The 13,018-nt window shown below is 35.3% G+C and overlaps 1 protein-coding gene across 3 annotated transcripts; it reads right to left on the bottom strand.

The window, feature by feature from the left end:
- Positions 1 to 588: 588 nt before the first annotated feature.
- LOC131047476 (transcription factor MYC2) lies at positions 589 to 11,502 on the bottom strand. 3 transcript variants are annotated; one of them, XM_057981383.2, is made up of 4 exons: positions 11,031 to 11,502; positions 8,368 to 10,882; positions 7,654 to 7,712; positions 589 to 935 (listed from the first exon to the last, which is right to left on the bottom strand). In XM_057981383.2, the coding sequence occupies exon 2, from the start codon at positions 10,363 to 10,365 to the stop codon at positions 8,467 to 8,469; it is 1,899 nt and encodes a 632-aa protein (XP_057837366.2). In that variant the 5' UTR covers positions 10,366 to 10,882; positions 11,031 to 11,502; the 3' UTR covers positions 589 to 935; positions 7,654 to 7,712; positions 8,368 to 8,466. The 3 variants fall into 3 exon arrangements, with proteins under 3 accessions (XP_057837366.2, XP_057837365.2, XP_059063370.1); XM_057981382.2 differs by having other exon boundaries at positions 7,996 to 11,502; XM_059207387.1 differs by having other exon boundaries at positions 8,368 to 11,502.
- Positions 11,503 to 13,018: the final 1,516 nt, after the last annotated feature.

Here is a 13,018-nt window from a genome sequence, read left to right as displayed (position 1 = left end):
GTCACATTTTTTTTTTTAAATAGATATTTATGTGACTTATAAAGCTTTTAACAAATACTTTCTACCACGGAAAAAATGTGCGTGGAACAAATCACACCCCAAGTCTAAACAAGTGGAGCCTTACACAATACTTATTTACTTCATTGTCTATGCATGTGTTTTGTTTTTAAACAATACTTATTTTCTTCATAATCTATGCGAGTGTTTTGTTTTAAAGATATGCTGATCCTAAATTGATTGGAGATGAGGCAAGATGGTTTTGTAAAATCATAAATGTTGGAAGATACCCTGATTTTCCCTCCCAGAATTCCCAAACACGCACAATGTCCATCCATTTAGTCATCCCAATCAATTCCAAGCCTATTGATTGATACGCGGCAGCAACTTTATTCACCACCATACGCAATGAATTCAGAATTATGAAAAATCATGTCAGATATCTTTCAATTTCCTTAGTGCACCTTCGATCCTTCAAATGACTACAAAAATTATTGCCAATTCAGTTTCCTTTATGCAATTTTGACCTCCAAATGACTACCAAGTTATTAAGGACAAATTAATAGTTTTGTCAGAATCAAAAAAAGCGAATTCCACCAAAAGCATTACCATTTGAATAATAGTAAATTATCTTTGAGTTACATCAATAGGAGTTAAAGAAAGAGTGTATGACACAACAAATTACATTAGACAAACATTCTATGCTTTAGTTTATTTATGATGTTGCATCTGTTTTAGTTGCTTCTGATTCTCAGGTGACAACTTTTGGAATCTGAATTTTAGAGTCATCACAGCAATGAACGAGATTTAGAACCCAGCCTACAAGCCAAGTGCTCAATTCAAAATTGTGTAAATTATTTATAGAAGGTTATCAGTTAGTTTATTGCAGCCAGTGTACACCAAAGCTTGGAGCATCTGGCAATTGTAGTACATAATGCCTGCATGATCAACACCAAAGAGACATCAGAACAGATCACTAGTTATGTTATCTGAAAATCAAAGACACAATTCATCAAGAGCATTACCAATCCAGACACGGGGATATGGCTCCCCAAAAACTGTATTAAATAAAGGAACTACAGTAGAATATACCCACATTATGGACACCAATGAGGCATCAGAATGGCATACTATTCAATCTCATAATAGTGGAGTTCTTGTGAACCATTTCTCATAAAGGATGGGGCATGAAGATTGATCAATACAGCACCAGCTGACTCCCAAACAATGATATTATATAATGTGGCCTAGTTCTAGGAATGCTGCTCTAGCTGCCCTCAGTTATTATGAATGAATTAAAAATTAAGTGTAACCATTAAAAAGGCAATATTACAAGTCATGGAATTGACGATGCTACTTTCACATAGGTAGAGCACACATCAGATTTCATAAATTCTTTCAAGCCCTGACTTGCAATAAAACGAACTAAGAGCCATTGATTTAGCATAATGGACTAAAAGACAAATCAATTACCATAAAAAAATTGCCAAATCAAGCCTGAACTGTAATTTGATCAGAATTGCAAAAATGCTTCACTAGTTTACAGTGATCGTTTTAAAACAATTTTGCAATATTTTTGCTTCAATTGGTTCCGTTCTTAATTTTCTAATTGCATTTCATGTGTTCCTTTGAATATCACATATCTTTTGACTTACAAAATTCATAATATTTTAAACTTTATACTTCGAATTTGGAATGTGCTTTTAATGGCTTCGATTCCAAAAAAAATTCCTCCCTCTCTCTGCTCTGAAATGTCCCACAAGTCATCTAGAAACTAAGGACATTCAGCAAATACAAAAGGATTTTTATCCTTATGGAAGATTTAGGTGAATGTTTTGGAGCTTCCAACTGAATGTGTAAGAGGAATGACTTATCCGATGAAATAATGAGTAATTATTTGGAGAATGGCTACAACCCTCCATTATCATGCAAAATCCATCAAGTGTCTGAGAAGGAAGATACATTCTATATCAAGGTCAGAATATTTTTAAAATTATCTGGGTAGTCTGGAAGAAGTGTGCAGTATCAGAGAATGAGGCCATAACTTCCAACTGTAACATCCTTAAGATTTACTATTGAACCACAGATCACAGTTAAAAAGCCTCAAATTAAACAATAAAACAATCCTAGAGAACATACAGTAGGTTTGGATTCTCAAAATTAAAGTACAAGCACAATACAAAGGAAAAAAAATTATTTTCAATTGAATTTAGGTGAGGGCTGGCCCCTCAGCCCACAAACCCATACGTGATCAATATAGCATTATTTAATATTCATATAGCATAGAATGCCATATTACATAGCCATGATGATTTGACAAAACTGTAGTGATTATTCCTTTTTAGTTGCATTAAAGAAAAATCATGGCAGTCCTTTTTCTAACACCCGAAGATGAAATATTTTTCTTTTTCTGCTAGATCCTATGACCACCATATGTTCATTTCAAAGATTCAAAGTGGGATCCTAAATTGTGATGCAAAGTTGCATGGACACAGATACGGTATTGGATACGGATACGGCCATTTTTTAAGACCCCCAATATGGATATGGCTGGATACAATATTCATAAAAAACACACACATATATTTAACAAAAAAATCTAAGTTATTAGAGGAGCTTTTTCATTACTTCAAAAGTGATATAGACACATAATTGCTACAGAAATAGTTATAAGTTGATTTAAAAATTTACAAAATGCAAAAATAGTAGAGTTGCATTGGAAGATAACCCAAAAAAATGGGTTGCTGAAATAGAAAATCATTTCATTTATCTTTCTCATTTGGTGTAGAATTTGTTTATAGTTTATACAAATTGCATGAATGAAGTTTTTTAAAATTAAATTTAAGACGATTTACGTCAAATTTTGAAAAAATCGAATAACATAGTATTTGGCTCAGTTGGAAATCAAGTTTTTTTGAGCATGGGTACAGTATCTGACGTGTATCCGGGCTGTATCAGATACGTATCCGTTTTGGATACAGGGGTACGCGCACCTAGGGAGGGACACATGAGTTTCTGGCTACTTTGTTGTGATGACAAAGTCCCAATTGGTCTTGGGTTGTACCAAATGGGCAACAACTTCACTGTCTATAGTTTGAATTTCACTGGTTCAACTGAATGATTGGGTGCATTCAAGTGTGTTTGCACACACATTCTTTCTTTGTGGCTGGAGTATTTTGTAAAATTACTAAATTCTTTATAGATAACCAAAGTCTAGTTGTACTTACAATGTTTACAAAGGGAGAGAGAATTAACAGTAGCATATCAATGATTTTTATGGTTCACTTACTGCTGAACCGATTGAAAATTTTGGATATAGCAAGTTGAATCCGCTTTTTTAAAGAAATAATGAAGATGTGAGAGTCAATCATTACTTAGAAGACATACAAACTTCTTAGTTCTATTTCTTGACAATCTTCAAGTATTGATTCCTTGATTATAGTTTATCAAGTACCTGGGTTAAAGAAAAGAAATCGAGCATTTATTGTCCAGTTTGCAAATCTCCAGCTTAGCTAGCTACCTATTAAAAATTTGATCATCTGTTCTAGATTATGGTCCCTTCTTCAATTCAATCATAATATGGTGAAATTCAAGGAATGCTGAAATTATTGAGGGCCATTGTAGGAAGAATCTTACTGAATTTGGCAGTGACAAGACACCGTATCCATTAGTAATACTCCACAATAATGTGGACTTGAAGAGCATAGACATATCATTGAATCTATAGTACAGAGGGATCCAAACCTGAAAAATTCTTGATTTTCTTGTCATCTGGTAAGATCAGTATTCAAGCACTTCCCTTATTTATTAGCTACAATACTGGATTCATGGGTTTGAGTCTGGGTATGGGTTTGGTTCGGGTTCAGCCCTAAGTTCGCCCAAGTTCGAACCCAGGCATTTCCTCCAAAAAAGGGCCCCACAAGTAAAAAACAACACTTAAAAATTAAAAATGCACCCCAACCTTAATTTCACCTTACCTTTCCTTCTTTATGTCATTTCACCTCATTTTTTCAACACAAAACTTGCATTCTCACCATTTTTTTCCTCCTAGCTTGTTTTGAAGGCTTCTGATTTAGATGCTACACTTGCACAACTTGCCCAAGTCTCTATAGATGAGACAGCTCTTGCCCTTATATGTAGCTAGTGGGAGTGGGAATGTAATGGGTTGTGGTTCAAATGAAGTTGAACCAAATGTTGACCTTGATGCTTCTACTCATAGTTGAAAAACTCGGACTCGGCAATGACTCGGCAAGCACAAAATATTTAAAAAACTTAGGACTCGCAAAAACATGGGGAAAAGCTCGGCAACTTTATTGAACATTTGAAAGTTTTTTTTTTTTAATATTCTTCAAACACACATTTATATAAATTTACTGTCATTAAATTTATTTTTTAACTATATTAGAATAAACATATATTAATAGAAAACTATTTAAGTCATAATAGTATTAATTTAACATCATAGTATTAAAAATTCATGTCTCATAGTATTAATTTTACATTTAAATACGTTGGGTTTTTATGTTTGCGAGTCTTTCCGCAAGTGACTCGGCTGAGCAAATGACCCGCGAGTACTCGCGAGTCTTGCAAGTACTTGCAGAGTTTTTCAACTATGCTTCTAATGAAGATGATTATGGATTGTAATTTGAATTTTCATTGTGTAATGACATTTTGAGACTTGAATATAATCACTTTTGCAAATTATGAATATGATATTTTAAGGTATTTAAAAATTTTATTTAATGGCAATTATGGATTTCTAAGCATCACTCTTTTTTCTAGTTATACAGTTATAGTTATATTTTATAACTTTAAAGTTTGAACATATACATATAGACACACACACATTACCCGCACCCATACCTGAATTGGCAGCTTAGTTTAATAGGACGTTCAAAGCTTGGCTGGTGGTTATTCATCTAACACTGGTGGTAAGATTATGGTCCCTTCTTCAATTCAATCATAAAATGGTGAAATTCAAGGAGTGTTGAAATTATTGATGCCCATTGTAGGAAAAATATTACTAAATTTGGCAGTGACAAGACATCATATCCATTAGCAATACCCCACAATAATGTGGACTCGAAGAGCACAGAAATATCATTGAATCTATCGCACAGAGGGATTCAAACCTGAAAAATTCTTGATTTTCTTGTGAGCTAGTAAGATCAGTATTCAAGCACTTCCCTTATTTATTAGGATGTTCAAAGCATGGCTGGTGGTTGTTCATTTATCACTGTTTTCCAAGCAATTCCATGGGTTAAGCTTACCTGAAAGGATTTTAGAAGGTATGCCTTACGTTTTAATGGGTCTGCAGCCAAAAACATTTTGAATGTTGAAGAGAAAGATTCTGAGAAAACAAAACTATTAAGATAAAAGTGGAATTGGAAAGTAACATCTTATTCCTTAATGAATTCCCACGTTTGGTTAAAAACTTAATATACAAAATGCTTAGAAAAATCTTCATCTGCTCACATATCAAAGCTTAGTAGTGAAAGGCTTCTGACAGTACAAAGTTTTGAAATTGGTTTCTTGGTATTATTGTTCTTCTAAATGGGCCCAATGTCTAAGATCATTCCATCATGCCTATGCTATTCACATGGATATTTTCTAAGAAAGAATGAGTGCAACTAATTGGTTTCTTTTCAAGATTAGAATATCAGATTGATTCTTACCGTGGATTAGATGTGCCTTAGGACCAATGCTATGGTAGTTCCTTGGTATATATAGCATTCACCAAGTAGCAGAGGAAACACTATCAATCTCATTGAATGCTGTCTAAAATCCTTGGAATGAAAATCTGTTAAGACTTAAGCCTGAACCTTTATGGTCATCAAGGAGTTTCACTCTTTTTCCTGCTCTTTCTTACTGAAGAGAAAGGGAATTGTATCTATATTTTTCCCTGAATCAGTGGTGTCACATCGCTCATGAAAATTTTGTGTTGCACAAACTAAGTACACTACTTTCTTAATAAATGGTTCTCCCTTCAAGAGAAGAGGAAAATGAGCTAGCAGAAGTGAACACATGTTTGGTACAAGAGTGAAGAAACTGGTATGTACCTCCTATATAGAAAATGATGAAATTAAGGGCACAAGTAATGTGAGTGATTCTTTCAGACAATGAGGTCAAACATGTGCAACCAATAACTAAGTTGGAACTATAGAATATTCATTTCCCTGGGATTAAAGAGATGTCACCATGTTCTGAAGAATAGGCTTCATGAAACTAGAGAAAAGAATGGAGAAGGCCATGAACAAATTTGTATAATTAAAATAAAATCAGTTCTACATTTTTGTTTATGTTATTGTGTACACAGACTATGATTTATAAAATTATGAACCAAAATGATGAATATGGTATTGGTACTCCAATTAAAATGAATATTCAATATGTTGTAGTAATCTTTACACATGTTCCAAAGCTCCCTATTGCAAAAGATGAGAAAATGCAAGAACACAAAATGCGACTACAATCATGGAAATGATATTTGAATAGGAAAACAGTATGCAAAGATGAAATCAACCAAGGGGGTGGATATGTACGTGGAACATAGATTTGCAGCTGAATTTACTAGGAAAGGGAAATGAGTAGGGATAATACCAGTTTTCCAGGAAAACCTAGAAATGAAACATCATGGAAAAGTATGTACAGCATATGTCCATGTGTGTGTATAATGATATATAGGTTCAAAATACATCATAATAAAGGACTAGAAGTAGTTGCCATATCTCTCTGCCCCAAGTGCATCTACATCAACTATCAGACCATTATGGTGAATTGCAAGAAGAGCAATGCCACTCCCATAGCTCCACCATTCAGCTCCTAAGCAGAAGTTTCTTTCTTGTCATCATCGAATTATAAGATGATAAGTGTAGCTGCAGAAGCATGCAAGTTAGGCTGTTTTGACTGAATATCACAAAGATTAGTTGAGGACTGCTTCTAGTCATTGTTCATATGTGACATGGGGTGTGAATTCGAGTGTGCATCCACCTTCTTAACTTAAGGTTAGGCACAACAAACTGGATCTGTGTTTGGTGATGTCGGTTCATGGTGAGGGAAGGTTGTGGCAGAAGCACATGGTTACTTAGATTACTGCAAGCCTACAACCATAGTGTTAACATCTGCATGCAAAACCCTGATTTCCAGTACTTGAACAAATTTTGCAAAAATGGGAGAACCTTGTTCCCTTCTATAAATGATTAAGGCATTTGTCAAATTAACACACTTCTGTCATATTTTAGTTTTTACCATACAACTTACTGGTGAAAGACATTTGAATGTTGCTTTTCATTCAGTAAAAATATTTCAGGATTTGTTTATGCTGATTCAGAATTTTTATTCAGGAAAGCTGAAACTTATTAGTAAGAATAAAAAACTGTGGCAGCATGCAAGGTTTAATAAAACAAAGTCAGAACATTTCCACAATCAGGAAATCAGTTTTAACCCACCTTTCAACAACCCTTGCTCAAATGTTTCAGATATAAATACACTGCAGAAGATGTCACATACCAGGTATATAATAATATATACATGATTCAGACTAAGCTATACAATGAAATGATAAATATGCTTAAAAAAAGGAATGGTCCTGAAAATACTTCAAAGAAAACGCAAACTTTTTCTGAAAACATAATTACAGATAAAAGAAACGAATACCTTAAATAAGTACAAACTGGTGCAAATTTTACTCCAATAATGTTGCAGCCATTCATAACCTGTAAATCAACCAGTTAATTGCTGAGTTACCTTATGTTTAAAAAATAATGCAAATAAAATAGAAACCTTGTCTATTTAACGATAAGAACATACACTAGCAAATGCAAATCATCTGTGACTATAAAGACAGTGAGACAACTGACAATAATGAAGTGCAAGACATATTGGCCAAAGAGTTAAAAAAAATTAACATTGAAATTGTAAATACAAATCATCCATCTTCAGCAATGAAAATAATGTCAATGAATCATAATAATAATGCATTGAGAAAATTGCAAGTACCAGCTTCATAAAAATCAAGCTAAAACAAAACTGTTTTCACTATTTGATTGTGTTCAGAATGCTACTGCTTTCATTGCATAGCAGCTTGATCAAACTTTCTGTCAGAACATCTGAAGCTGCGCTTGGCCTGTATTAAAAGTGGGAGATAATTTCTTGGGATAAACCTTTTTGCACTTGTTTCTGCTGATGCAAATGCTGCAATTCTTTTTTAAAAGTGCAGTTTGCCAATTTTGAACAATTTACATGCTAAAATAGGTTGCTTCATTAGATAAGCAACATTAAGCTATGTTAGTCTTTAGAGTATGCAAACCCTTGCCTTTTACTTCATTTTAAGGCTTGAAGTCTGCTCAAGAGGCTTTAAATAAATCATACCATTAGAGAAAATCAGCATCACTTCATGTCACGTTAAGAAAATTGAAGCCCAACAATCAGAAGGCATGTCCTGATCAATATAGAACATAGTTTCATTGCCTACTTCAGATCAGCTACTTTCTTACAAAGCAGGCCATTAAGTTGTTGTTCTGTGTACAAAACTCTAGACATTTTAGCAATAACTGTTTGAATCATCAAAGAGTCTTTTACAGTAGAAACACTTGCATGGAGGACTTCCATATCAAGTTCTTGCAGTGCAGTCATCAATCTAGCAACAGGATGATTGTATTTCACACACTGAATTTTTATCATTGCTTCTTGGCCAAGAATGCGAACTTCTGATTCCAAGCCCGGAAATTTCCCCACACTAGAACCCTTTAGATCAATATTTGTATAGCTTGGTGGTTCTTTAGTTCCAAACTTGGAAGAACATACCAGCAATTCCTTTTTTGTTGCATCAACTTGACTTTGTAATTCATCCCTTTCAACCTCCAATCTTTGTTGTCTGGAGCTAAGATCATTGATATATGAAACAGCATCTGCAAGCAGAGAAGCCTTATCCATCTTTGAGACATTTGGAACTACAGCACGAAGCTCATAGAATTTCTGGTTTAGTTTCTCTCGCCTTTGCCGCTCAGCCTCCACATGATTCAGTGGCTCTTCACGACCATTTGCAGGCTTCCTCCCACGTTTCCGTGGCTTTTTCTCCACTACAATAGACTCTGATTCTTTAATTGATGCAGAGGGCTCTACATCAGAAAGCTCCGATTCAATACTGGAACGGAAACTGCCCACAGCTATTCCAGAAGGATTAGATGGAAAACTAAGGTTATCCTCGATTCGCTTTGATGAATTCTTTTCGGTGTTATTGAATATCCCCAGACTGATATTTTGTTTTGGCAAACAAGTGGTATCTACAGTTCTCATAGGCTTCAATGCATTGAAGCCCACAACACTACCATTTTCTTCCATACCATTTGTTGCTTCCATAATGTGGATTGTTGGTGCTTCAATGATCTCAGTCTTTTGAGCTTGATGGTGCAATGATGGCTGGTCGCCTCTAACAGACAAACCCATCTGGTCCCCAAATGAAGAAAATTTCTGTCTCTCTGTGACTGAACTGAAATCTGTAAATGCCGATTCCAGAGGAAATGCAGAGTTCAAAGACTGGACTTCAACATTATTAACTACTGTTTTGGCTGGTTCGATATACTGTGCAGACTGAAAGGCATTACCTTGTGTTAAACTCAGTGGTTCATCTAACCACAATGACGGATTTTGAACAGGATTAGCATTAGACTGGTTGAAGTTAAGGTTAAATGAACGGTTAACCTGCTGGAGAAATAACCAGTTCTCGGCAATGAGTTCCATGGATCCAAACTCCACTACTCCACCCTGAATTGGAATGCAAACCAAGGTTTGAATCCCCAGCTGTTGGGCTTGTTTTGCCCTTTCACAGTTTGCTGTATGCAGTCTCTCCGCTCCAGCTAACCAAACATGACCTCCTCTAGAAAATGTAAATCCAGGTACTCCAAACCCTAATGGAAAGGACTGCATCATAGAAACCAAATAAAACCATTCCGGATCAGTAACTTCTTCATCCTGCTGATTCGGCTCATCAGCCCCACTGATCATGGAATGCAAATCTCTCAAAACCTTCTTCCTAAGCTCCTGATCATCTGGACTCACAGTCATACGGCTGCGCATTCTGAGTTGCTCGTCCTCTTCTGCATTCTTTGGCCCCTTATAGTACCCATCGCCCCAGCACAGCTGAGGGGCACCACTAGCATCATAAGAAACCTGCCAGAATATTGCATATGTCCACACAATTGAGGCAGTCTCAACCAGAATCTGCAGTCGCTGCTGCAATGTCTCCTGGTTCAAATTTGGATCCATCTGTAAATTGGAGGCAGAAGAAGATGAAGAAGAGGCCATAAATGCCTCAACTAGTGAATTGCTTGCAAAACTCTCATTGTTCCAAATATTTTGCCCCGCCATAAACGCAATTGCATTGAATATGACACCAAACACTGATTTCAAAACAGGAAAATCATGTAACCAGACCGTGTTTGATCTTTCATTTGATTCTTGACATTGAAAAGTGAGCTCCCCTTGTAAACCAGAAACTTTCAGGTTCTCTACAAAGATGAATTCTTCACAAATTCAAGGTTTTCGACCATTCAGGTGTTTTGCCCAAGCGGAAACCCTGATTGGATCGCATATAACAACGAACACTGATTCTTCTAAAGAAACAACCCTCAAAACAGGCAAAGAAGGAGCCCCAGAGTACTGTATGAAAGTCCAAAAAAAAATCAAAAAAATCCTCAAATCTCCAAATTTATTAAAATTATGGTGCAAGGCTGAACCTCTCAATTGTTCTACAGTTTTGAACTGCCGCCAAATGCAAAATTTTCACTGCTCACTCCCCCTGCTGTAAACACAATCACCTTGCATAGGCACAGAACTTCAAAACCCTCACAATATTGACGGAATTCACCAGCACTGCTCAAAACCCCTACAATAACATGAGGTTTTCAATTCACCACACTTTCTCTTATTCTGAGAACCAGATTCTACACCACTCCCCGGAATAGTTGATTGAGATCACTTCTTTTAAAACAAATCAATAAAAAAAGTACCCTGAAACAGGAAAATAATAGAACCTGAGAGTAGCTGATTGCGAGCACGACCTGACGAGCTTTAAGGGCCAAAAAGTCGCACCTCACCACTGAATACTCGTTGAATTTGAAGCCCCAAGTCACACTTTTCCCCCTGTTCAGCACTCAATTACCTCGAAAACAGCAAAACCGATCGTCTCCGTGGTGCTCCGTGAGGATCTTCTATCATTTCATCTCAGTACCCCAAGAATCCTTAAAAAGCAGGTGGGTTTCCGGCACAAAATCCTAATTTCATCACACGCCAGAAATCCCGGGCTATCATTCAACTCTTGTGAATTACATCCAAGTTCTTTCCTTTCCCGTTTTTATTTCGCCTTGGTCTGTGCATCACTGTTCTTCCCCGCCGACGAATAAGACAGACTTCTCAATTTATTTGAATTTGGACTTCATTTCTGTCGAATTGCGGTGAACTTTCGTGGCCGCCATTGATTAGCGAGAGTTTCGAGCTAGAGTAACGGTCTGGCACGTTTCTTTTTTGGATTCGGGATTTTAATAATACAAAATTGCGAATATTTTAATTGGCCGCCTTCTCCGACGCGTGAAAAGCGAATCTAGGGAAAATGCTGCCCAGTCAATTTAGACAGCTGGACGTTTTCTTTTTCCGTCACATTTTGTCGATTGCGTGCTTTCACAACAAGTGTTGGAAAATGTTTTTAAAAGGCTAAATATCATGTGCTTAACGTGGATTGCTTTTCTGATACAAAGCACGTGGTCTCATTGCATTAAATTTAATTTTTTCATTTTTGGGGTGTGTACGGCGGTGGGGCACTATTAGGTGGTGAGAGACAAAGTCCTTTTTTCTTCTAGAAAAAATATAATTAAAAATTAAGGACTTTATTTTCTTATCAAAACTATAGTAATTTTGAGAATTGTTGAATTTCATTGGTAAATATTTAATATTTCCAATTTTCCTATGTTTGGTGGGCATTGCAAGGTAGCACGTGCTTGACTTTCATAAAAATTATAGGGCATCTTAATAATTCATTGGATAGATTTGAAGTCCATTTGAATTGTCAATTGGGGAATATTTTTCACTTTTATCATTTCAAGTACTCTTTTGATTTTATTTTTTTTCTTACATATGTAAAGTTTCTAGAAATAATTGTGCATACCATTTTTTTTCTCATTTTGGATTGCATTCATCGTTAGAACTTGAGAATAAATATCTAATGGTTGGTCATGAGATTAAATATCTTCACAACAGGAAACAATGACAATTGATAAATAATTTAGGGGATGACCAAGAAACAACTGTCCATGACGAAACCCTTGGGAAAGCATACTTATCTTTTACACTTTATAATTTTGTGAACTCATACAAATCTTTTAATACGGTTTTAGAAATTTTATAATTTATCATATAGATTATAGAAATATCCCGAGATTAAATACCTTCACAACACAAAATAATGACAATTGATAAACTAGGGGATGACCAAGAAATAACCGTCTATGACAAAACCCTTGCGAAAAGCATACTTATCCTTTACACTTTTTTAATTTTGTGAACTCATACAAGTCTTTTAATACTATTTTAGAAATTTTACAATTTATTTTATAGATTATAGAAACATCATATCTTTAGCTATCTCTTTACTTTTGAATAATCTCTATAAATTTAAAGTGTGCAAAACTCTATGTGTGTGTTGTCTTATACTTGAGAAACAGAGAGAGAGAGAGAGAGAGAGAGATATTTTATACTTGAAAAACAAAGAGGGTAAAAATAGTTAATGTGTGTATGTTATTTTATACTTGAAAAACAAAGAGAGTAAAAAGAGTTAATTTCTCTATTTGTTGGGAAGTGTGTGTGTGTGTGTGTGATATTTTATACTTGAGAGGCAAAGAGAATAAATAGAGTTAATTTCTCTCTTTGTTTGGAAGTTGCACATGGATGTGCTAGTTGTTGTCTTAAAGTGCTTATTCCAAGGGGACAATATTTGTTTTCTTAATATTAAAATGAGAGGAATTATTGT

Source organism: Cryptomeria japonica, chromosome 6, assembly GCF_030272615.1.
Source record: "Cryptomeria japonica chromosome 6, Sugi_1.0, whole genome shotgun sequence".
In the NCBI taxonomy this organism is placed as follows: domain Eukaryota; kingdom Viridiplantae; phylum Streptophyta; class Pinopsida; order Cupressales; family Cupressaceae; genus Cryptomeria; species Cryptomeria japonica.
Note: the sequence above shows the minus strand (reverse complement) of the source record. Positions and strands in the feature narration are given on the sequence as shown.